We start from the raw sequence: 26,655 nt of genomic DNA, 5'->3' as shown, positions 1-26,655 counted from the left end.
TGATGGAATTCGCTTTACCAGTGCGAAGCATTTAACCGTCTTATGCGGCTTGCTACATATCAGACAACTTCTAGTTATCTTTTTAGCCTGTTTGACAACCTTTCCTTTTTGAACAGAGGTTTGTTTCTGCGAAGTACCCTGATCATGTAAATTAACATGCCCCTTTTGAGTATGAAGACTAATCGTGCTCATCATTTCCGCCGTCTTGGCGTAGGGTTTGAGCCACCGACATAATTCTTCTAAGTTCTGCACGTCTAGTGATGACGATGCAGCCGCCATATGTTCCGCTCTTTTCACTTGAATGTGATGCGGTAACTTAGCCGTTAAATCCATAACTAATCTATGGTCATTTAGGTATGTCGGTCTTTCCATCAGGTGTACAATTTTGACGAGGTTCTCCAAAGCACTCGTCATTTCCGAGACCACGTTTCTGGATTCCTTTCGTATTTTTTGAAGATCGTTTAGCAACTCCAGGTATACTAAATCGGGTCTCCCGAAAGTCTCATTTAAACGTTTTATTATCTCGGGAACATTTTCGGCCTCCATCATTAATTGTTGAACACTTTTATAAGCTGTTCCTTGTAAAACTTGTTTGAGACGATTCAAGTTTTCTAGGTTAGAAAATTGTCCTTCTTTGGACGTGTCGTCAAACGTTTTCTTGAAGTTAGGCCATTCCTTAGGGTTGCCATCGAATTTGGGTAATTGCATCAAGGCCTGTCTCTTGATCAGGATCCCTATCTGGGTGGATTCACCACCGTTAGTTGCCAGTAGCTTAACGAACTCCTTCGTTTGCTGTTGTTGGCTAACTATTATTTGTGATACAATTTCTTCGAAGCTTTGTTTCTTCCCTAAACTTCCTTCTGGGTTATTTATTTCACTTTCTGCGAAAGTCTTGATCTCACCCTTTTGTCGATTAAGCTCGTACTTAATCTGTTGGCACTTGCCACATAGCCAGCATTCCTCTGGCAATGGTTTCTGTGTCAGTTTGACACATTTTAGGTGAAACCATCGGTCACACTCCGAACATGTGACCATTGTTTCTTCAGAGGTATCAACCTCATTACAAAGTCGGCACCTGCCGTTTGTATTTGTTGTGAACTTGTAAGGCATTTTGGACGAATCTATGATTTCCTTGCCGTGCTTATTAATAAGGATGGTTTAACTTACCCTCTTTTATCGGATCGTTTTTTACCTTCCTTTGATGCCCCGGCTGGAATCGTTGTGTGATGGTGAATGATAAAACCGCGAATGCTGAGTCTGAACTTGACACCTTTGCCCGTATATTGCTCACTTTTCACGATAGTAGAAGTTTAAGTATAGTGTTTATGAAACGATTTCTTTCGTTCGTTTAGTAACTAAATAATTGAAAACTTCTTATCAATTTTTCACCATCAGTTTTAACGTCACTTGTAACTGCATTACTGAAAGTTCTGCTTTTCTACTGACTTAGATTGTTGCGACGCTTAATCACTTTTAACCGTCTTCACTAGTCACTTGATACACAGAACTATATTGCTGTTCTTTTGGCGACAGCACACCTTTCTTGCGTGATTCGGTCACAGAGAATGCAATTTCGCGCAAGCTATTGCAAACTCCTCTCTGGAGCCACCATTTGTTGCTGACGGGAACAAATCGGACTGGTGTCCGCCGTATTAAGTTGACTACGCGAAGGATAGTCAACTGGAAACTTCTTGCGCAAGTTTCTTTTGCCGTTGATAGGCTATTTTCCGTAGATCGGCGATTGAGCAGTTCTGACAGTAGGCTGTGTATTGAAAACTCAATATCAATTCCTAATGTGGAGTGCCGCTCGAATCGCCTACAGAAAAGACTCGTAGGTTCCAAGTTCGGATAACAAGTGAAGTTTTATTGAAAATTATCCAGCTTATATACTAACAAAGTTTAATGGTATTAGTTCTTATTCTACACGCAGTAAGTGTGTGTTAGTTTCAAGAACGTAAGGGTAAATTCCTAGTTTACCTCCTAATGTTAGTTTAGGATTCTGTAATGCGATCCGATTCGGCCTTGTTTAGTTAATTGCACCGAGCGCATAGGCGCGTGTTTCCTTACCGCTACTGTGCGTACGTTACTCAGATGCAAGCGGCTACCCGATGGAATTGTTTTAAGGATCAAGTGCAAGTTTATTATTGCCTGCCATATGCTACGGCTTGCGGGCGTATGGCGCTTATCGCTATTTGTTTTCCTCTCGTTCGTAGATGGATGCCGTTTTACTCGCGTCGGAGCCTTACCGATATTAGCATTGCGAGATGCCCTATGCCTAACTATTTCGGGTAGTCGATTGTTTAAAATATCAAGGCTCGAACAAGCCAATCCTTGTGATGTGTTTATTACTTGCTTGCCTACCGCAACGCGGTGGCGTTAGATCGCGTTGATCTTTCCCTATTTTCTTTTGGTTTCATCCTAAATAAACACATGGCTAAGTTCTGTTTTGGTGCTCTATCCTAAACCTTTTTTGTTATTAAATGTTTATGCCATTGAAAGCAGGTCATTGTGCTGCACATGCGTTCCTTACCCTGAGTTGAACGCACTCGAGTCGGTTATTCTATTTTCCATTTTAGACCTCCTTCGCTTGACCTACGCAACGCGTGATTTAATTGCCGTAGAACAAACCTTTCCAATGTTCTTATCTATTTTGGTCTAATCCAAACCCTATGTAACATTTTTCAATGCCAGCTATTGATTAATCTTGCATGCCTCCTGCCTGGTGAAAGTGAATCTTTTTCTTTCTTACGATAGATCGAATTTTCTTACGCGTACGCTTGTGAATTTTGTCGCGTCCGTAACACACGGGTAAGTAAACCACATTCAACATTGAATTTATAACATTAGGCGGCGATGCAAAATGTTGTGTATTTCATTAACAAAAGTTTGTCTGAAACAAAAGTTTGTCTGAAAACTAAAGTAGAAAACTGAAAGTAAATTATTTCCCCTTACGGTCAGCAGTTTTGTATTGGTAGAGACCCCCCAATATCTATTGCGCCTAGGGCCTCCAAGGAGTTTGATCCACCACTGATTATATGCGTAGTAATCCGGTATGGAACGAATTATTTCATGTCTCATATTGAATGTTACGTCTTAGGATTAAATCACTGGAACGGATTACACTCGTTATGAGTAGGGTTAACGGCATTGTGTCAACGTTTATAAGTCGTATAAGCACAATCAAATAAAAAAGCTCTGTCAGGCTATTCATTGAACCTTACTAATTGGGATGTTTTGCTATTGCCTACTCCATCCTCAGTTTTGTTATTCGCTTAAGATGTTATTATTTTGCAATTAAATCTTGCAGCAAAGTTGTTGTTTAGTCTGGAAAACTGTTTATCCTCCGAAAACAGCCTTTATGAAGCCTATTAATTCTACATAAAATGGTTCAGTAGCCATTATTATGCCCCCCTCCCCGACCCACCCCCCTCCCCTCGAATCGCCCCCTGCCCTTTCTTTCCAAACTTCCAGAACATTGTTTATAATTGATTGCCATTTACTATACCGTAATGATTGTACAAAATCTTTGTGCCATTTCGCGATCTGGAACCGGGCAAAATTAGTATACACCGAGATATCCGATGCTATTAAGTATCAATTTCAGATAGATAGATAATCAATGGATGAAGGTGCTACACAGAGACAATAAATCTTTCCTGGTTTGGTGGACGTATTGACAATCGATGTTTGCCGATTCGCAACACGAAATGAAATATACTCCTCGTCGAGTGTTTTCTATAGGTCGAGAGGGAGGCGAAACCTAAAGAAAGGGGAAAACTTGAAGCAAAGCTATAACGAGAGCAAACGAACATAGGTCAATGGGGAAAGGTTCTCGAAAGGAAGCACTAAATTTGCCCAAATAAAAAGGACACGCGCCTCGACAAACCTCTACATACAATCCGGATGGATTGGTGTGTGGTAAAGGAAAGCGAGAGGCAGGAAATAGAAAATCAATCGCCATCCACTTCGGCCAGCGGCGGAATAGGACTACTGGCTGCGACTATGTTAAGTAGCGACCCGGTCGGCAGAGCTATCCAACTTTTATCCGATTAGGAGCCATTCGTGTTTTATGCTGTGGAGCTTTCCAGAGTTTTGTTCACCCCTCAAAACAGTGAACCGCATGCAAAAAGGGAATTGCGTAGCGCACCGTTCTGTCCCGAAATGGGAATGTGACTGAATGTTGGCACATTTTAATTGATCAATTTCATCTCTACCAACACCACGTCAGAGAGTTTAGATGTGCCATTCGCACATAGGAATTCCGCACACAGCATGCGTTGAAACATATGTTTCTTGTAATGGATATGGTGGTTCGCATGGAACTAATATAGGCGCCTATCAGTAGTGTACACACGACAGATCGTGGGTCGTCCACAAGTCACGAAGCCATACAAATTTTTTTTAAAAATAGGGCTCTATACCTGGCTGCGTCCACAAAATACCAAATGAAAGAGGAATCGGAAATTGTGCCTGACAGACGCATTTCCATTGCTTATGTTTCTATTACGATAATGCGTACGGTCTGGTCAGCAAAAGCGACAAAACGTTGTCTCACAAATCTTGGAGAATAGTATTTTTTTTTACTCGGTTAGAATGGCCTGGCCGTATCAAGCCTTATTTTACCACGTAGCAAAATAGTCAGTCCATGCTACGGGGGGACGGTCCGGATGGGATTTGAACGCGGTCCTGCCGTGTGGACGGGCGCCGTTTATCACATGCACCGCCGGGCCGCCCCTAATATTAAAATTTTTTCCCAATTGAAATAATAGTAGAATATGTTTTTGAAGATTTGCATAATACATTCATATACATGTACAATTTTTTAAATATGTTATTGTAACTCTCGATATTAGCAGATTTTCTGCTATTTGGTATCGCTAATTTTTTGTTCTCTGAGTGATATAACTCAGTTTTTAAAGGAAAAAACTCCCTCAAGAAGAAAGTTCATCTTATCTCTTATTACTTATTCTGTATGCCTAATGCTAACTTATAGTTAATCATAAAAAACAACAATCTTTAAAGTAACTTAAGATTAAACCAAACTTAAGCATAAGGTAACGTTAAGCAAAACTAACAACGATTAAATGGGAGAGATCCTGTGAGAAGAAAAAAAAGAAAATAGAACTTTAAAGAAGTGGGCAGTTAGAAGTAAACAGAGCGAAAGAGAGCAGAACGAAAAGAAGGAAAGGATATATTGAAATCGAAAGAACTCCTAAGACATTTAAGCCATGGATCGTTCTGACCATGTAGAGTGCAACGAGTGAGGATGTCAAGTGTAGGACGAGAACGAAGGGGACGAGAAGGGACATAAAAACACACAAGGGAGACGAGGCCGGTTGAGTCAATCTCACCAAGTAGAAGGCTGGTCACCAAACAGATTTGAAATCTAGCGCTGCATGAAGCCAAAGATACCAAACCCAAAAGATGCCAGCGAACCTGCAAAATACGGTGAATTGCAACTCTGGTAATGATATTTTGGATGCGTTAAAATCTCTCTCTTCTTGGCTTTTTAACGACCTCACAGGTCACGCCGGCCATTTCTGGGCTTACTAGACTTATTTTGCTACGTAGCCGGATAGTCAGTCCTTGCTACGGGGGGTCGGTCCGGATGGGATTTGAACCCGGTCCTGCCATGTGGACCGGTGCCGCTTATGCACATGCAGCACCGGGCCGCCCATTAAAATTTATTGATATTTAATTGGCTCGTAGGAGTCCAAATAACAGCACTGGACTCGATGATGGAGCGAACGAAAGAAAAACATAGAACACTCAGACAACGTGGGTAGTTAAATTCACAAGAAGTACGAATCAACAACCCGAGGATCAGCTAGCACTGTTGATGCAGTAATCAATGTGATGGACTAAGGCAAAATTTTGATTGAGAACGATCCTGGATCCCAAGGTCCCTCACACAAAAAGAAAAAATCAATGAGCGAGAAAAAGATATTACGGAATATTTATGAGTACAAATTGGTTTGATAAACACCAAGAACATAAGGAATCAAGGAACGATTATTGTTGAAAGACAATCAATTACAGCATAAATAGGAAGGAAATTTTAAATGTCGTAATTTTAATAAAAGGTGCCCATCAATAGGGAGGATATCACAGACATCATTGACAAACAAGAGAAACAAGAAAGGGGTAAGCACGCTGCTGCCGGATTCTTACCGGCTAAAACCACCACTAACCTTCACCATCATTCCAGGATCACCAATTAGGGTATTCTTTCAGAATGATAGTATAGATGTATAAGGGAGGAGTTTACAACCACCAATATTTGCCTTTCTGAGCTAATGAGACTCCAGCTAGTTTGGTGGCATACTGCCTGTAGGACTACTCGAGGAGAAGAGTATAAGAATTGCTACATTTTACTGCTGATGCAGCCGAGTCATACTGGTTGTGATTGTTTCTGCAATATTGCGCCAGCTACTGTCAGCTGCCAGCCGTGGTCTACTGTCTATAAAGTTAGTAGCGTTGAGCATCCAGATCAGTTCCTATTCCCACACGGAACCTCTTCTCTTGCGATTCGAATTCTTCTGGTGATTCCCTAACCTCTACAGTGAGCTTTTTGGAACAATATCGGTATAACAGGATGTTTTTTTTTGTTCGTTTAGCTCATTTATGCAAAATGTTCTATATTCTTCACGTAGGATGTACATTAAATGATTAAAATGTTCAAAATTCATTGCAATGTAGCGCAACTGTCGTTTGATGGTTGAGTGATTCAAACAAATGGCATTGCTTATTTAGTACCTATTATCATCTACTACCAGCAAACAAAACGTTGTTAAGCATAAGTATGAAGGCTGCCAAGTTACCTTGGCAGTATAAGTATAAAAAATGCCAGTTGCCGAGACTCAAAAAAAATTAACAACTGAAAAATGGAGTACCTAAACATGGCTGGAAAAGAAAAGATGCCTAAATATCGCAACCATACCACAATAAACTGGGTTCCGAGCGAAAGAAGACCTCAGGAACCATAAATGATGTAGACAGGATCCTGCAGATGTAGACAGGAAAAAAATCAAACCAAGACGTAATACGAAATCCAAAGCTTACACGGCTGAAAGGTTATTCTTAGAAGGCGAAATCCTAGATCTGAAGGGCGATGCGAAGGTTTTCATTTTTAGCAACAAAAAACCCATATGTCGCTAGAAACAATGGACAACATCACAGCGAAAAAATGTATGTTAGTGTTATGCTTCATCTTCAGTTACGTTTTCTTTCGTATCCTTATTGCGGTATGTGCTTACCGACTTTGCCTGCGGTGTGTAAAAAAAAAGAATAGGAGAAAAGGAATGCAGGATGTAAGTGAAAAATGAGAACACATTTCAAGAAGTGATGTGAAAACAAGATAAATTTAAATATAATCTCTACAACAAAACTGGAAAATAATAGTTATAAGTGAAAATATCATCGTTCTGCACTTTGGAACGACAATCATGTTGCTTCCCTGTGATTCCTTATCCTCACATAAACCATATCATCACGCCCAGGTAACCTCTTGATGAGGGTGTTGAAAAATACCAAATTATCATCAACGCCAATAGTGATAATGAGAGCGCGAAGTGACTAACGTACCAGCCCACAAGGGAACATTCTGTCAGTGTCGGGAAAAGTTTTCTCCTAACTCGAATTACTCCTCATAATTAATGCTTTCTTCGTAGCGTTGCTTGCAGTCAGGCATAACAGTTCGAACGAGTTCTAAAATGTTAAACCGTCCCTACGGTTTGGGAAGTAGGAACGGTTAACAGGTTCGGATGGATAAGATAAAAAATGAAATAATTTTTCTAGTTCTGGTCAGGTTTGATTTTTTTTAATTCACTATTTTTAAGGGACGGCCAGGTCGTATGACGTCGGTTTGATTTTATAATGTTGTAAAAAAATACTAATGGTTTTCCCTTTAGCTTTAGCTCTTCTTTTATATACAAAAGCATAATCCTGAAGAAATGCGTACAAAATAGAAATAACAAATAATAGAATAGGGCGTAATGTCCGCTAAACAATGAACTTGTATATAAGTTGCATACAAACTAGTTTTTGTGTAATATAATTGCATGCAATCTTGTATGCAAAAATTTGACCCAGGCAACATATCGCACACAGTGATGCCTGAACAAAACCTTATTTGGTGTTGTTTTCCTTAATTGAAAAGGATGCATATTACCTTTGCCCGCGTTAGGCAATTTGACAAATTGGCTGATTATTATTGTATAAACGGCTCGGTCGGAATGCTACGACGTGGTGTCGTAGACCCCATCTAACTCATCATCGAGAACCGACGGGACCGTTTCGTTATGGTCGAAATGCGTGGCATCGTTTTCTGCTCCGTATAAAGTTCGTCTCTCCTGAGGGAAAACAACTATGTCAACTGCCTACGACGCAACGATGCCGAGAATGCCTGCAGCACGAGGAGGACGGTGATCGGTGTACTGGGGGAACAACGAGATTGCCCAGTTACGCCGCTCATACATCGGGATGTGGAGTTGGTTCAGGAGAACCCGAATGGAGGAGCAGCGAGAGGAACGGGTTTCTTCCTACACAGCAGCGAAAGCAGCACTGGAACATGCTGGTAAAGCGGAGCAAGAAGGTGCACGGCGATGAGCTTCCTGCAACAACTGGGGGCCTGTATGTACAACTGGGGCGTCACAGATTAGGGCCCGGCTGCAAGATCAGAAAGCAGATGTTGGAAGGAATCCGCATACGGATGGAACGGAACCTAGTCAAGCTTCAGCATATCGTCGGCTAACTTTTTCCGGTGCAACCGCCTATGGCGTGGCCCACAGCAACAGGATTGGCGGACGAAGACACAACACTCACCGAGGGTGAGCTGGTAAGCATTGCAAAATCGCTCAATTCCCAGCGTTCCCCCCCCCCCCCCTTAACAACAACATTCCGAACGTGGCCTTGATAGCGGCGATGACGACCTTTCCACGCGTTTTGATGAGAACGTTCCAGCACTACATCCACTCCGGCTACTTCGCCGTCGAATGGAAGAGGCAACAATTGGTGCTGTTCTCCAAGGCCGGGATACCACCGGCCAAATCATCGTCGTACCGGCCAATCTGCATACTGAATGTCCTGGGAAAAGCATTGGAGCGACTCTTACAGTGCAGACTCTTACGCAGCATCTTGATGCAATGGGCGTTCTTGCTGTTGTCCAATGCGGTTTTCGGCAGCGACGCTCGTCTATGGATGTCATCAACAGGGTGATCGCCAACGGAAAGGTTGCGATCGAAAAGAAGCGCAAAAGCGACCGACTGCGTACGATGGTGACAATTGACGTGAAGAACGCCTTCAACACGGCCAACTGGAAAGCGATCGGAGCAGCTCTGCAGCGAAGGAATACACCACCGTACCTCCAGGCGTTGCAGCGAAATTACTTCATGAATCGCACGCTCCACTACGAGACGAATGAAGGAATGCTCTGGGTACCAGTAAAGGCAGATGTTTCCCAGGGTTCGGTTTTAGAACCAACACTATAGAGCGTCATGCACTACGACCTTCTCCGTCTGGAGTTATTGGGGACGCGTTCGGACATTATAGGGTTTGCCGATGACGTGGCGTTCCCCCTTATCGGGAGGGACCCAGAGGAAATCAGCACCCTTGCTACGAGGAATCTGGAGACGATTGAGCGTTGTATGGATGGTGTGAATCTGAAACTGGCCCATCAAAAGACCTGCTACATGATCTTCTGCACTCATCAAATCCCGCTAATAGGCCAACTACGAGCGTGGGGACACACGATCGTATCCACGGAGACGCTCTAGTAATTTGGGGTCGAGCTCGGCCGCAAACAGCAGCACGTCCGGCATCTGGAGATGGTCTGCACCAGGGCTTCACGTATCACGAACGCCTTGACCACTCTGATGCCGAATAAGTGTGGTCCAAAATGCAACAGAAGGAGATCCCTGGTTAATGTTGGGTACAGCATTGTCCGTTACGCGGCACCTGTGTGGGGACGGACGCTTCTTCAAAGAGACACTCATCGAACCACAGTTCAGACAATGCACCGCACAGGAGTTCTTCGAGTAGCCAGCAAGATCTAAACGGTCTCCTCCGACGCCGCTTGCGTGTGTGCGAGCACCATCCCGTTAGTTCTTCTAGGCAGCGAGGGGAGCTTCAGCACCATACATACGGAAGAGACCACGAGAGGAGACCATGGGACGCTGGCAACAACAGGGGACAGCCGGAGCGGAGCAGCAGAGATCGCTTAGGATGAAGACGAGAAGTCTTATGTCCTGGGATGACATTATGTCCTGGGTAAATCGTATGTACGGAGAAATTGATTTTCATTTTACTCAACTCTTTACTACAGGGCATGGGTTTCTCCGGAGCTACTTAATCGAGAAAGGCATGGTAGCATATTTATTTATTTCCTTTCAATAAAAATTCTTCTATTAAGTAAATAAAGAAGCAAATTTTTCATTTCAACTCGTCATTTTTATCAGACTATATAAAATTTGCTGATAGAGCACTAATATAGGTTATATGTCTAACCGTATCATGGCAGATTTGAAGCGCTCTGGAATTTCAACTCATTTCAGTCCCAACGATTCGGACGGTTCAGCCGGCTCCGACGGCTTCATCTGTCGACTAGCGGTTCCGGACGGCTCCGACGGCTGCGGCTGCCAACTAGCGGCTCCGGGCGGTTCCGACGACCCCGGACGGTTCCGACGGCTTCGGGCGGTTCCGACAGTTCCGACGGCTCTGGCGGCCGACTAGCGGCTCCGGACGGGTCCCTACGGCTCCAGGTGGATTCGTGGTTTTAACTTAGCCGGAATCAGAGCCCGAGTTGGTATGCTCGGAAGCGGTTCAGAGCCGTGGGTGCAATTCCGAGTACCCATCACTAGAAAACAGCATCAGCAGGAGCTAAGACCCACTCGAAGTTTCTACGTACGGGCGAAATGGCGCCGCGGCAGCAGAAGGGAGGCTCTAAGCAGCACATGCTGCAGCAGAGATAACTAGGAAGGATGACGCAGAAGCAGCCTGGAAAGCAGCAACGCCTCAACAGGATGAGCACCGCACATGCGATCCTACACGGACTACTACGTACATCAGCGCATCGGAAATGTTCGGATCAGGTCGAGGAGTGATTTAGTTAGGATCCCATTAGCTGCCGCGTCTGCTTCATGGGCCGGGTGTCACGATGAATCCCACATAACCCATCTTGGAGAGATTGGTTTGTAGCCGTAGGGCGCCCTTCTTGGTGGGTACCTTTTGAAGTTTCCCTCCCCATTAACAAAAAAAAGGTACTAAAACCGCAAGAGTTCTTGGCCTGCCATTTCTGGATATTCTTGACCTTTTTTACCGGTGACAAAATCACCAGTACTCTGTAAGTAGGTACGATCTTGAAGGAGTTTGGTATTGTTGCCGGTACATCATCACCACCTACATTGCCTTTATTATTATAGTGCCTATTAGAGATGAAAATAATCACTCTATTCAGATAATTGAAACAGAGTAAAAGAGTGGTTATAAGGAGAATAATATACTCACTCTTTTGAGATTCATAAAAAATAATACTCTAAAGTAATCCATTGATTACCCTTTTGCGTCTTAACTCACTCTCTGTACCGACTAGCGACTTTTTGTGTTTTGCGTTTCGAATCGCTCAATAAGAACGAAATCCAATTAGAGTAACAAAACACTTTTATTCATTATTTTTGAGTGATTTGAAACGCAAAAGTGTGAGTCGCTAGTCAGCGTAAAATGTGAGTGAGTTAAAACGCAAAAGAGTGAGTAAAAGATTCATACAAACACTTCATGCTGTGTTGACATCATAAATGAGATAGTGTCCTCAGCCCTTTGTTGATTGTTATTTTCATAAATGATGTCAGTGTTCTGTTTCCCAATGATTGTTTCGTGTGCTATGCAAATGATTTAAACATCTTTCATCCTGCGTACACTCGTGAAGATTGCAAATCTCTGCAAAACATCCTTGACCGTTTCTCCTTTTGGTGTGCTCGTGATTCTCTTACCCTGTCTCCCTGAAAAGTGTAGTGTTATTTCACTTAGCCGATCTCACACTCCCTTCGACCACCCCAAAGTTCTTGACGAATCAGATTGTCAATCGAGTCACGCATGTCGAAGACTTGGGAATCTGGTTGGACAAAGATCTCTCCTTTAATCTCCAAATTGATTCCGTGGTTGGGAGAGCCTGGTTTGATCAAACGTATTGCTCGCGACTTCTAAGAACCCCTTTGCTTGAAGGGGGTGATGCAGTACGCAAATCATTGTGTGGGCTTTCTTCCCCTCTCCTCTACCGCAATTAGTGCTCAGGTGTCAGTCTAGACTCGCTGGAAGCTCGCCGTTCCCAGGCGCAATCAGTCCTCATTGCCGCTCTCCTTCGCGGTCATACCGATGCTCCCGCTTTGTTATCATCAATTCCATTTCCCATCCCTTCCCGTGATCCCTTCGTAATTGTCCCCCTCTTGCGATCCCAACTCGACGGACCTATCTTTTTCCTCCCTGTCGAGGAAATAACAATGTTAGGTTTAGGTCTTAGTTAGTAAGCTATTTCTGTAAACCCGCGAGGAAATAAATTAATAATAATAACAATAATAATAATAATAAACATAACAATAATAATAATAAAAATAACATACATGATTTAACTCCCTCACGCTCTCTTACTCAGTGTTCACCCCTCTAGTACCTATACTAAAATAAAATTATATATTATAAAAGTAAAAAAACATCAATTTGTATTTGAACATTATTTTGAATACATAGAAATAATGCTAACTTTCTGTGTAGTTTTCAATAAATATAATCAATTAACATAAAAATAGATCAAGACCATAGAACAGGTCCATGGGTATTGCAAAACTTTATTACCTTTCCTAAGTCCTTTCCTTTCCTAAGTCCTTTTTCATTTTTTGTAAAAGGATGGGTAGTTGTGGCGAGGCACAACGCACCCTCTAATTCCCTTCACCAAACTATTACGTAAATAATATAGTGCTTCCAGTGTTTCATTTCGTTACGACAGGAAAAGAGGTCAACAATTTATCATTTTTACGTTACGGTATCATCGCTTGAAGGATCGCAGAAGTAAAACGAACAGCTGTATAAAGTTCTGAAATGCAGCAGTAGAGACGGAGTGTCTATGGATGATCTGTTGGTGTCCGAAATCATAAAACGAAACGGTTCGCGAAATCGATTTATTAAAATCGGTGAAGATTTCAACGCATGGCGAAGTGACGAAAATGATTTGTTCCTTCCCGCGATCAGTTGCCCCTTCGTTTTAATTTTGAGATAGTTACTCGGTTCGAGATTTTCCCAGAAATTTTACGTCTCCACTTACCCATTCCCCTTGCGTTTTCGAAAATCTGTAGAGGGTTGGCGATCTACGACAAAACGTTTATATTTAACAACGCACTTCACCAGTACTTCGATAGCCAAGAGACCAGAACTTGAGTTCTCTTAGTCGTTAAATTATTTTAGTTTTAATAATTAAATTATTTTAATGTGTCATTCACAATTGAAAGCTGTATTACTTTCCATCATTAGTGTTTCACTCCAAATGGCAAATCATCTTTGGAACTGTCATTTCCGTGCTACTCGGATAATCCCTCACCCAGTTAAATGGCAGACGGCGATTTTTTTTCATCTTTTTGATATTATATTGCGTTGTAGGAACCACCACTAGAGGAGCACACAATCTGCCAAGAACTCAGCACTCGCTAGAGCCGAAGTGTTAAAGGTAACAGCGTATACATGGAAAAAAAAGAGAAAACCCCCGAAAGTTGTGTAATTTGCATAGAGATTTATTAACTGTAGCGATATAAATTTACTATTGCCATTAAACGTAGCTAAAAGCTTTCTATAACTGATGCTTTCGCGACTATAAGTAAATATTCAGTTTTGTTGAGTATTACTTCCACCAAACAGTTTGTTTGTATTTTTTTTTTAAATATCTTTTCTCTGTTCTAACTTATCGCATCTTTACCCCAGCGTAAAGCATCCGTATCACCAAAGCATCAATCTTATCGCTCACAAATTGTACACCTTGAATTATAATTTCCACGAAAAATGGTCCGGTTTTCTACCATACGTTCTCGGTAGCTTAGTTACACAAAAAACAAAGTTGTCACCAATGCTAAACAGAACAGAAAAGTAAAGCCCAAGGCGTATATAGATTTTGCTAGCACAGGCATCGATAAACAATAAACGTGTCTGTAGTATGTTTGCAGGCGTATCATCATATAACCTCGGAAAGATTTCAACGAGCGAACAAAAAATAAATTTATGTAAAAAACAAGGAACAAAAGCAGTAACTATTCAGATGGTTTTTGTTTTTGCTTTTTTTTTCTTCTATAATATTTCCGGAGTATATCACTAAGGTAGCAATAATTATAACTGCTATTATGTTGATAGCCATACGCTTGCCATAAAACTATGTTCAGTTATTTCACGAGCTTAACACGTTCGCAACAATAGAACATCGAAAGAACCATTGTGAGTGTGCATAATCATAACAACAAATAATTAAAGTAATGATAATAGTAACAATTGTATTAATAAAAATAATATTGCAACGAAATCTTCGGCGTTTAGTTTCTCTCTTTATCTCTTTCTGTTCCCCTCTCTCTCTCATTCTTTTGTTTACTATTCTGATACTAGTTTTTGTCGTATGCATCCTTTTCACCATTTTTTTTTCTAATTCGTCTGAATGTTATACTATACAGATGAGGAGTTCGATTGTTTTTTTTATCTTCATTTTCAATTCGGTTCACAGTTTATAATGCTTTCATTGTCTTGTTGTGTGAGTTTTGTTGATGCACGCTAGAAGCAGATACTGATCAAGTGAAACATATGTGAAACCTACGATAGAATAATGTTTCCCGTACGATAACTGTCTATTCGTGTTTTGTTTTTGTTTTTGTTTCCTAGCTCTGCTCTATGTATAAATCATAGTTTAAGGCTCAGCCGATGAGAGACAGTCGGCTATTAGTTTTCCGCAGGTGGGCTCGCCACGGTATAATTTGTTCACTGTCCTCATCATCGTTGGCACACACAGATTCGCTCGGTGTGGAGGGTGCCATATCGGGCAGGTGGTAACCATGTGCCGTTCCACCTTCCAGCTTACCGTTGCTGATGTTTTCCATCGAACAGCGTGGTGCCATCGTACCGTTGCCGGACATTTGATGGCCACCGGTACCGCCCATCGGTCCGTTCGGTGTTTTGCCGGTTCCACCGTTTGTCTGCCCGAACTGAACGCCACCGGATCCATTGATGGATGGGTATTGGTACTGATTCTCCTTGTTGTAACGTAGCATACCCGGTTCCGTTTCCGACCCATACGAACTTATATTGTCGATGGACATGGCCCGTTGCGTGATCCGATTGCGCCATGTATCTGACCGACGTTGCGGTTCCTCTACTTTTGGTGTATATATGGACGATCTAAAGCGACGAAATAAAAACAGTTAAACAAACGTCATTCTTACCAAATAAAATTTCAATTATTGGGACGCTTCACAGCAGCAGCATCATGCCTTACTTTAATTTGTTTTCTGCCTCTTCCTTGCGTGCGATAAGGTCTCGTTTCCATTTCGGAATCGCGGACAGCCGACGGTCCTCCGCTTCACGAGCTAACCGCTCCTCGAACTCTTTTTTCGCCTTTTCAGCCGCCTTCTTCGCCAGCATCTGTCGCTTCCAGTCCGGTATAATATTGCCCGCGTTGTCCCGCTCCGGTACCTGAAAGATCTTATCAGCTGTATGATAAGGCTATCGAGAACAAAGACCAAAAAACACAAAATGGATGGATAGCGTGATGTGTGGATGTGCGATGGCGTGCGTATTTTGTGCATGAGAGCGATAAATGAAGACGGTGAGTGTGTTTGTGGTTAGGTATATAAAATGGACAACGATCTGGTTTGACTGCGTGTCTGCGTTATTAGACCATTTCCCGTGCGACGGTAAGGTATTGATATATAATACACTGTTCTGAAGCATTTACTAGCAGTTTTATTGCTTTCACGTGGAAAGGGTTTTTTTTTTGGAAATGGAAACTGGGTCAACGGCGTTGATTGAAAGATTGAAAGCCAATAAAAATTATACTACGAGTGATCTATTTGTAGCTATTATGAATGTTAATGAGTTCGGCATGTATTGTGTTTTAATACTGATTTTTTTTACCGTACAAAGGGGTGATAGTTTTACACGTGGAACTCATAAAAAAAACCTTAAAAAGAGAGCGTGGAAAAAAGTACCGCAAAAAAGGCAGTGAATCATTTTCCGTTAGATTTAATTCCCTGTCCAATCCAAAACTTCAACAAAAACCTCCACCATTTTCCGAAACAGATGCAAGCAAATAAATGGAAAACCATGACCAAACGATTGTTGTTTGTTTTTAGCTCAAATTTGCTTACTGCCTAAATTTAGCGTGGTGTAAAGTATGAAACAAAAACAAAAACACTTGCTAGATTCTTTTTCCCTTACCTGATCGACGTAATTCTGTGCGGTGAACTGACGCGTCACCTCCGAGTACACTTCGTTCGCCTGCCGGTCCTCGAGCTTTGCCCGTTCGACTTTCATCTTCTTCACACCGGCAATGTCTTTCGACAGCTTCAGCTCAGCTATTAGGTCGGTCTTCTGCGATAGGAACTGTTCGCTAGTGCTGGACAGACACTGCATGCTAATGCTGCGCGTCGGCGCTGAGTATGTTTTGGCGAGCATCTTATCGGTGCGACGCAGCTGCACACTGTTCAGGTCCTGTATGGAGATGGCCGACAGTGGCTGGTGCAGCTTGCGTATGTCCGTGTCCTGTGGTGGGGGTGGAGGTGGTGGATGTGCCCCACTATGCTGTCCCTTGTCGCTAGTGGACGCCGGTTCGCCCGGTCGTGTCCCACCGGCAGTGTTGTGGTGCGACAGCGCTGAATGTAGGGTTGCCGATCCCGAAAGGATCGCGTTATGCAGGTTAAGAAGTGGTGGTGCTGGTGGGGGTGGGGGCGGTTTCGGTGGTTCCGATCCCGCCTGCACAATCAAGGCCGTGTTCAATGGCATATAATCCTCCGTATCAGATGATCTGTTAACGTTAATAGTTAAAGCAAAATTTAAAAAAAAATATATTTGAGAAACTAACATCGATACACAAGATGTTGGAATGTGTTTTTTTCTTTTCTTATTATTATTATTGAAGTCTGCAAACTCTCTTGATTTATGTACTCTGTTACGCTTTCGTAATGATCGATTTTTTTTTCGACCGGTAGAAATCAGTGCATGGTATTGTAAAATCTAAATTGAAAAAGCGAGAAAAAAAACACCAAACCGAAAGAGAAGTTTTAAACTGTAAAGCTTTCTATGGCAATAAGTAAGTCGAACAAATTGGAGCACAACGAACGTCACAAAAAGCGTTGGGCGAAAGAAATATGAAATGAGGTGGGAGGCAGCAAAAGATGAAAATAACACCGAACGAAACGAAATGCGTAACGAATGCAACCACGTACGTTTGGACGTTTAGCTTTCGCATCACTAAACCAAACCGGACAAACGTTCTGGCAAGAATTTGAACTACAAACGCTAAACCGTACTACAATTTTTCACTGGTTTCGTACAACACAACACTAACCTTTGCGAGCCTGCATTGGATTTTTTGTCACTGATGCTTTTCAAATATTCCGACGGTTTGATCAGATGGTTGGAACCGTCGCCGGTACCGTTCGGGAAGCTCGGTGGGACAAACGGTAGTACGAGCTGCTTATTTACCAGATTCGGTCCGAGATGGGACTGCTGCTGCTGATGGTTGTTTGATGGTACCGGCTGGATGCTAACCAGCCGCGGTTGATGGTGATGTTGCTGATGGCAGTGCTGGTCGTCGACTGATGTTGCTGCACCGGTACCGGACGTCTTGGAGCCGTATGGTAAGCCAGTTTCCGTAGCGCACAGACTATGTAGGTTGCCGCTGCCGCCTCCAGCATTGCCGTTCGCTTGAATTAGTTTGGCTTTCTTATTCGCTGCTCGCGGAGGTTTTGCCGACACCGTTGCCAAGTCACGGTTCAGTAGACGTGCGAGAGGATGCATGCGAGTTGGTTGGTTGAACCGAGATGGTTGAAAAGCAAAGAAGAAAGTATGGATAAAGAGAGCAAAAGAAAAGCGTAAGCAATGTTTCATCCGTGCAGTTTTCTTCCAGCTTCTGTCTAGGCAAACCGTATGGGGCTGCTCTTTCCTTTCCCATATCGCACACTCACACACACTTTTCCGGCGGCACAGGAGGGATTGTTTTCATTTTACCTTCTTGCTATGGTTCCCTTCAAGAAAAGCGCCGCTCCACTGGCTTATACCTATACACACATTCGTTTATTCGATCGTTTTCTTTAATTCGTACCGTCGTCTTCGCCGTCTCATTTCTGCTCAATTCAGTGCGAAGACACGCAACGCTCGTATTCATTCGCACGCAACCAAAGTGCAGGCATGCCAATAAATTACACACACACACACACACCAAGTGTATGCATACGGATGTAAGAAAATTCAACCCATTCGTGAAAGGAACTGTATTATATACGTGGAAGCGTTACCGAGTGAAAAAACAGAAAAAAAAACAAAGGCGGAGAAAGAAACTTGTTTTCATCGATCAGCCAAGATAATAAGAAATAAGACGAGAAATATGAAAGATGAGTTTACCTTATAATTATATGAAAGAAAAATAAACATACGTAGAGTGTAAGTCCCACCGGATTATGCAGCACCGTACAACAGGCGGGGGCCGCCACCTATGTGCACATAATTTCACCAGCGCGATCTCCATCAAAGCCAATGAGTGATCAATGTTTGAAGATATGACAAGTGAAACTATAATAAATAACAAAATTAAAAAAAAAAAACAGCTCGAAACTGTACGTACATCATTTGTTGATTTGCTCCCAAAAGTGCGAGACGAGAGTGAAGAGCTTTTTTTTTTGCTGCAGAGACAATAATCTTCAACGCAGCACAATCTGCATTTCCTAATTGCGATTAAGTTGCTTCATTAAGCAAATTTGAAGCGATCGGCTCGAGTGAATGGTGCGAATCGTTCACTTTGTTTACGATATTTGTTAACAATATCCGCCATAAAGGTGAAGGAAGCGAAAATTTTCTCCCCGTTTAGCTGTTGCACTACAAATAACGCCAAAAAACATATTTTTTTACAATACCCCTGGATGGGAGTGCAGCTGATGCAAGACGTAATCGAAACTGGTTTTGCAAAAACTTGCATAAAATGGTTGTCTCAAACCAAAAATCATATAAAACCATAGAAACCATATAAATGATCCTTAGGAGACTTCAATGCTGGCAAATATTTTAGCAACTTTCAACATCGCTCAAAGACACTTCACACTTTATATGACTTGCAGGTCTACGATCAAATTCGCTATGCTTACGAAGATGTGGCTATTAAAACGTTATCCTTTAAAGAAAAACTTGTAAATCCTTCGTTCGGTGAAATGACTTACCAGAAATAATAGACATGCTGCGGTTGTGATTACCACGGATCAGATCGGACGGCTTCAGTGTGGACTCTTCCAACACCTCCAGCCCGGAGTCCGAATCCTGATGCTCGCCAGTGTTTTGCTCCACACCGTCCAAATGTCCAACGCCGTCGCGGTGCAACAGGCGCTTGTGTTGCACATTCAGGTACTGCTGCTGTTCGCCGTACGCCGTCACGGTCTGCTGATCGTACGCGTTGCGCGCATTCTTCGCGTAATCATAGCACTCGCGAGATCCACCGCTGCCAATTAGTGTTGCTGCGGCAGCGGCTGCTGCAGCCGCAGCTGGATGTGCCCCATGTCCGATATGACCGTAGTTGCTTGCCTTTAATGGTGGCGGAAGTGGTGGTGGCGGAGGACCTGCAATGAACGAATTGTTGTGCATTGTTGAAAATGATTTAAATGCTATATAAAATTGAAGCTTCTTCTTTTTATTTGAGATTGTTTACTTCATTTTTTTTTAGTTTGAAGTAATTTGAAGTTGTAATTAAACTTTTATTGAACTATCCACTTATCCGGCACTGGAGTAGCAATTAGTAGCAGAAAAGAAACAAAAAATCCCTGTATTTGGAGAAGATAGTTGTCTTCAATTTTTTCCATCTAGTCATTTAGTACATAGGAGGCAATATGTTTTTCTCTAAGAATATTGCACAAGAAATAAATGATAGAAAAACGCAAATGATAGGCGCGGCAGTTGACATCGAAACACCGAATCAGCGAATTAATATCGAACGGGCTGTTTACATATGGCCGGTTTGAAGAGTTGCTATAAAAAAATATCTTTTTACCAAAATTTTAAACAATTTTTATACAAAAATGGAACTAAAACTTCTTTTTTTAAATAACAATTATTAGTTTTTTTTCAGTTTGTTATCAAATTTAAGCTTGATGATTTGCTAACGTATTTGGTGTTTCAATATCAACTGCCATGTATGTCATATATGTTTTACGCCACTTACGACTTACGAAACAAAGAATACATTTTACACTAAAAATTTTAATTGTGATAGTAAAACTGAAATCGACCTGATAACTAGTTCATTTCTAATCACAACTCTGTAATGAGAAAGTTGATCTGATTGTTTTTTTTCTTTTTCTTTTCAGAGGTTAATTGATTGCAATAGGTGTAAAAATTTAAAAAAAAATCTGAAATACTCAAATAAAAACCAAAAATTACAAACAGACAACAGTTTAACCACCATCGACTAGTAATGCCTAATGTGAAAGGGGTTCACCCGAAGTAAATTATCAAGCTTAGTAGTGCACTAGTAGGAAAATGCATGGAAAGTAAACGGCGAAAAACAGAGATTGCATCAGTGTGCGTCGACGATAGACGAAGAGGATATTAACAACTATTCGAAATGGTTTGCGAAACAGTGGAAAAAGAAAGAATATCGTCGCCGCCCCCGTTTACATCGCAATGCTATGAGACTAGTTTAAAGTGATCCCTATACTTCTATTCCTTCTTCTCCGGCAAAACAACCCGCAACCACACTCATGCGGTTGTTCCAACAACAACAAAAAACACAAACCCCCCTCCCCCCCCACTCAGCTGGACAGGCTCATTAATATTATTTTTCGAGACGCGAGAAGCATCGGGCACGATCGCTGATGCCAGTGTGCGATTATTTCGAATCCACTTTTAATAGAGCATGAAAATCTCGTTTGGCGTGTTAAGGCTGCCGACCCCTAGCCGCCCATACCCCGTTCGGACGCAGGTATCTAGGGTAACAGCAATGCTTACCTGCATTTTCATTTTCTTCATTCAGCTGCGTCGACCCGTTTCGTTTGGCTGACGATGCCGACGTGGCTGCTGCATGAGCACCAGTACCGTTAGTGGCACCATTCGCGTTAACGGTTGTTCCATTTGCTCCCGTGGAGGTGTTGGATACGGTGCTACCACCGAGCGACTGATGCGACTTGGCGTGCGGATGCTGCTTGGCGCCAAGTCCCATCTCCGCCGTACGTTCGTACACGTCCTCGGGCGAGCAAACGCTCTCGTATGCGTTATCGACGGTGCAGGAGGAGCGTAACGTGTTACTAGAGTAGTCGTCGGCATGCTTGCGCTGCGAAACCATACCTGGATACGGCTGGTTTAAGCCTTTGGTGCCCTTGCTCATATTATAGCTAGATTTTGCCAAGGCCTTCGTTCCTTGCTGACCACGCTGCTGCTCGTATAGTAAATTGTTACGCTTCGCCAACAACATATGCTCCTTGTTGTTGTTCGCTAGCGAATGCTGACGATATAAAAACAGAGTAGTAGTAAAGTGAATATCATATGACCCAAATTAAATGATGAAAATGTTCCCTTGCACTCCCTTGCAATCGGAAGGTAATTCCCATACGTTACCTGATTGTGGCTGCTGCCAGTTAGTTGTAAAACTACGTCACTCCGGTTAGAGCTCGCGCTGGCGGAACGGCTGTGTGATCCACTGTCCCGCGAGCGACTCCGTCCGATTGCGCTTCGGTTTTGCATACCACCAACATACTGCGCTTCCTCGCGCATCAGATAGATATCCTCGTAATCATGCTCGTGGCTCGTAGTGCTACTATTCACGTTCGAGGTTTTCGTGTGGTTGCCATTGATCAGGTCGATCCCGCTTCCACCGGATCCTCCTACACCTCCACCAACTCCGTTACCACCGCCTCCACCACCACCACCACCACCACCGCCACCACCGCCGCCACCAACTCCTCCACCATCACCGCCGGAATGGGATGAAGACACAGAAAGATCCTCGTCCGAACCGCTAGCAGCTCCACTACTGCTCGAATGGACTTCAGCTTGCACTAGTTTTCAAGAGTTTGCATATAATTTGAAACGAAATAATTTATAAAGTGTCAGAAATTTTGAAGTATTTCATTAAAATTCTTTTTTAGAAAAATTCTTGTTTAGTCAGCAATAGCTAATGATCGACTCTCTTGTTGGCTTGTTGGACCACTAAGGTCACATTTCTGGCTTATTAGACTTATTTTACCAAGTAGCAGGATAGTCAGTTGCTAAGGGGGGACGGTCCGGATGGGGTTTGATCCCCGTACATCACATACACCACCGGACCGCCCCAAAATGATCGACTCTATGTGATTCGGATTGCGCATATCAAACGAATTAATTCGAAGGACGGTTGCATAATTCTGACTATCAAAAAAAACCTAATCAAACATGCTATTGTTTTCAAAGATCAAGTGACATTTCAGCCCAAACTGCGAGCGTCGAAGGAATTGGCGAATTGTTAACTTTTTTTTTGCCAATAGTTGTGTCATCGTTGGGAATGGTGCAGAAAGCCTTTGGTGATGCAGCAATGACGAAAAAAAAATACAAGTGGTATAGTGAGTTCCAAAATGGGTGTCCTGATTAACCTCAATCGACCAAGCGCACGTCCAAACAATTAAAGAATCGAAATTAAATAATCGTCGATTGAAGATTGGAGACCTAGCCGATAATATTGGAAAATCGAAAGGATCTGTAAACACAATTTTGAAGGATGTTTTTTACCTAAACCGCATGAAGTCTCGACTGGTACCAGTGAAACCACACTGCACTCGATCTCCGTGACCATTTCTACAACCTCCGTATTCTCTTGGTTTGGCACCACGCGACTTCTAGCTTTTCAACAAGCCTAAAAGACCCCATCGGGGATACCGTTTTGAGAGATCCAAACCTCAGCGAGGAAGGAACTTAAACCCAACGATGAAAAAGATTATAATAACTGTTTCGTAGATTGGAAAATTCGTTGGCAGAGGTGCATTACATCAGGATGCAATTACTTTGAAGGAGAATGCAATTGATGTACCCCAATAAATAGAGAGTTTTCTAAATAAATGCGCAATGTCACCATATTTTTTGGACACAGCAGTACATACGTCAAGAATTCGTATCTCGTTCAGGAACTTTTCATCAAAACTTTTGGATTGCTGGATTGTACCTACCTATTGATCGATTATTAACGATCTTATCATCCTTCGATGTGACATCAGCATCAAACAGATCCTTCACGCGATTGTATATAACCTCTTGTGGATCGTGCAGAAAGAAGGATTCGCCGGAAATACTACCGCTTGGACTCGGTGGTGTTGAAGAACCTCGGCGCATAGGATTGACATAGACACCATCATTCGGTAGTACCGGACCGTAGTAACTATCCGGCGACTGCCGCGCATACAAACCGTCCTATGATTTTGGAAAGAAATACCGTCAAAATCACCAGCACCAGCTCCCTTCAAACAGTGAGCACAACTTGTGACAATTACCTTCGTTTTGCGGATCGTCGGTGGATGCAAATAAAACGGTTCGGAGTCAGAACTGCCGGTGGACGATTTCGTCGACACCATTGTGTTGCTAAGGTGTGTATGGCCGTGACCACCGACGAGTGGTTTGCTGGGACGTCCATGATTTCCTGTTGAGCTTTTGCGCGAAACGCGTGCCTGTTTCGGCAATGATCCTGGCCCACCGGACAATACCTGCGTTTGATATGCGTCGTGCAGCTGATGCCGGTGCTGTTTCGGTGATGTTTGGTTTTCCGGCATCTCGCTACCACTCACTCCGTTCATGTTGCCATGCTGTACCAAAGCATTCAGACACTCCACCTGCTGGTTTTCGGCCGCATCGTTGATTGGGCTTTTGCCATACTTGTCGAGTGACAGCTTCGCACCGTGATTTAGTAACCATCGCACCACGCTAAGATGTCCTCGGGATGCTGCGAAATGCAACGGTGTTGCACCATCGCCATCACGCAGATTAGGATCTACTGCTTGATCTTCGATCTGAATTGAAAGAAAATATTTGTGACCAAATAACAACAACAAAAAACTCCTGGGGCGATTAAATATTAAAATAGAACGTGCAATCTCACTCTTACATTATACAATAATTTTTAATTGAAATTATTTCACAACATTGTATTTTACTAAAAAAAAAACAAAACCAAAGCAAGTCGTTGTAAAACTACGAAACGATACTTTCGGAATGTGGTAATATTTGTTTCATGAACTAACTACAACTACTGCTTACCATCCATTTCAGGCAATCGAGACATCCCATTTGCGAGGCTGCGTGTATTGGTGCCATACCATCGCGGGCCCGCACGTACAGCGATCCGCCCGCTTCTAGCACGAGAAACTTCAGCACCTCCAAATGACCTTCTTGCGCGGCCAAGTAAACTGGTGTCACATCGTTGTCCATTTGTGTGTTAGCGCTGAAGGTAAGTTCACATCCCCAGGTTAGCCGACAGTGGCTCAACGCAAGCATGTCGCAAAGCTCATACGCTACTTACCTAATGTCCGGTGCAGCTTCAGTGAGCAAGCGAACGCAATCGAGACAACCGCGGGCAGCCGCATAATGCAGCGCTAGAGCACCACCGGCTGGACGCTCAATCGAGGTCATCGTTTGAGCATGAGACGAATCCAGATGCAGCCGGTATCTGGATTCCTTGTAATCGACTGAGTACTCCACTTTTAGGCCGGATTTGAGCGTTTTGCCCTCGGTTTGCCAATTGCTAAAAAAAAAAAACTTTAACGTCACAATTAGTGTCGATTGCATGGTACGGGAAAGTTTCAATACTGCTCAGTTCACTAAGAAATCAAACAGTTTAGTTCAGTTCATCCTATCTAACCTCTAGTTTGTTCGAATCGTCAAATTAGAAATGATGTTTTTAGCATGCATTCATATGCAAAATATACTTCAACAACACTGATTTTTGACACTAACAATAAAAAAGAAATCTCCTTCAGAACTGAATTTCCAACAAAGAAACAAACAAAAAATGCAATTTTTAAAATGCTTTTTTATACAATTCAAAGCGCTTGCAGCAATAACAATTCAATTAAAGGCAAACACTTAAAAACTTTGACAAATAAAATCCCAATATATAATTCATCAAGGTTAAGCAAACCAACCAAACTAGCTGCACTTTGGAAGGTTTATATTAAATAGTTATTTAAACATGAAAAATATCAAGAAATATGTTTTTAATAATATAAAAAAACAAAAAAAAACTTCACATGAAATTTAGCGATCGGCGCCCCATTCATTCTGTAAATTCTCTAGTTAATGAGATCAATTGAATCGTGCTGAAATGATTGCAGTACAATTATGATATGCATGCGCTAACGTAAAATTAAAGCACCTTCCTGCTAGTACCTTTCACAACTAGCAATATACCGATGGAAAAATAAAGTTCACTTCCTTCCGTCGTTAGACTGCAGCAACGCAGCAAGCTAGCTGTATTTACTTCCCATTTTGTACGTTTTCAGTAGCTTTGCTTTCGTTCGGTGCATTTCATTATTTCCCGGAATGTTGCACATGTGCAACGGTGGTGGATGCAACCCTCACGAACCCAACGTAAGGGGATTTTGCTGCGGGGGTGAGGGGTAGGAAAATGGGCGATGGGGATGAAAAACCAAAACAAACAAACAAAAAATCGCATACCTTCAAACACTCAAGAAAAGGTGGCGAAGAACGGATTGCTTACGGAAAACATCCATGTGGCTGTTGTAACAGTAAGGAAGTAAGGTGCGCGTGGAGGCGGTAGTGAGTGGATTCATAATAAGTATGTTGTACTTTTACAAGGAAGGTAAAAAGCTCAAGGAAGACCCGGTAGTTTCGAGAAGGAGCACATTATTATTCAAAAGTGAAGCCAACGAATCCTGCTTTGTTTTTGTGAGTTTATAAACAACAATAGAAATTTAGTTATACTTATCCGTATTTTTTTAAAGTATGTTTTTAAAATTTTGTTTGGTTTGTTGTCGATTTATATCGTAATTTCGCATATTTGAAGTGTTTTTGTAATATTTAAAAAAACATTGGACTATTAGAAATCTCGTTTGGTTAAATTTATGTTGTTCGGTGTCATAGTTAGATTAGTGCAAACTGAGTAAGAGTGAGTGAGTGAGTTCAATCCCATTTGTGAATTTGTGGTTTCAACTCAGCATGAAGAATTTTCATGAATCTTTTCCTTACTCTTTTGCGCTTCAACTCACTCACTCGCTCTCTTGTGCCGACTAGCGGCTCACTCTTTTGCGCTTCAACTCACTCGCTCTCCTGCGTGGACTGACGACTCACTCTTTTGCGTTTAAAATCACTCTACAGCAGTTATTAAGTATGTTGTTACTCTATTTGGATTCTAAATCACTCTATAAGAATGAATGCTGTATTCATATCAAAATACTTACTCTTATTGAG

The 26,655-nt window shown here is 42.3% G+C and overlaps 1 protein-coding gene across 2 annotated transcripts; it reads right to left on the bottom strand.

The window, feature by feature from the left end:
- Positions 1-13,709: 13,709 nt before the first annotated feature.
- LOC125764669 (homeotic protein female sterile) lies at positions 13,710-24,960 on the bottom strand. Of its 2 annotated transcripts, none has more exons than XM_049429176.1 (11): positions 24,749-24,960; positions 24,487-24,670; positions 23,727-24,239; positions 23,406-23,646; positions 21,826-22,265; positions 21,220-21,712; positions 19,443-19,835; positions 17,579-17,963; positions 16,450-17,035; positions 15,509-15,714; positions 13,710-15,411 (listed from the first exon to the last, which is right to left on the bottom strand). In XM_049429176.1, exons 1-11 carry the CDS (start codon positions 24,856-24,858, stop codon positions 14,931-14,933), a joined length of 4,032 nt encoding a protein of 1,343 aa, XP_049285133.1. In that variant the 5' UTR covers positions 24,859-24,960; the 3' UTR covers positions 13,710-14,930. The 2 variants fall into 2 exon arrangements, with proteins under 2 accessions (XP_049285133.1, XP_049285224.1); XM_049429267.1 differs by having other exon boundaries at positions 15,509-15,705.
- Positions 24,961-26,655: the final 1,695 nt, after the last annotated feature.

This window comes from Anopheles funestus, chromosome X (genome assembly GCF_943734845.2).
Source record: "Anopheles funestus chromosome X, idAnoFuneDA-416_04, whole genome shotgun sequence".
Taxonomy (NCBI): domain Eukaryota; kingdom Metazoa; phylum Arthropoda; class Insecta; order Diptera; family Culicidae; genus Anopheles; species Anopheles funestus.
This window is presented reverse-complemented; position numbering and strand designations above follow the sequence as displayed.

What these genes read in the sequence shown, in the direction of transcription:
- LOC125764669 (XM_049429176.1), bottom strand. Translation starts at nt 24,858, where the DNA reads ATGACCTCGATTGAGCGTCCAGCCGGTGGTGCTCTAGCGCTGCATTAT. An exon ending in GAAGCTGCACCGGACATTAG is followed by an intron (nt 24,671 to 24,748) that starts GTAAGTAGCGTA and finishes ACTTACCTTCAG; the next exon opens with CGCTAACACACAAATGGACA. An exon ending in CACAGAATTACGTCGATCAG is followed by an intron (nt 15,715 to 16,449) that starts GTAAGGGAAAAA and finishes ACAGCTGATAAG; the next exon opens with ATCTTTCAGGTACCGGAGCG.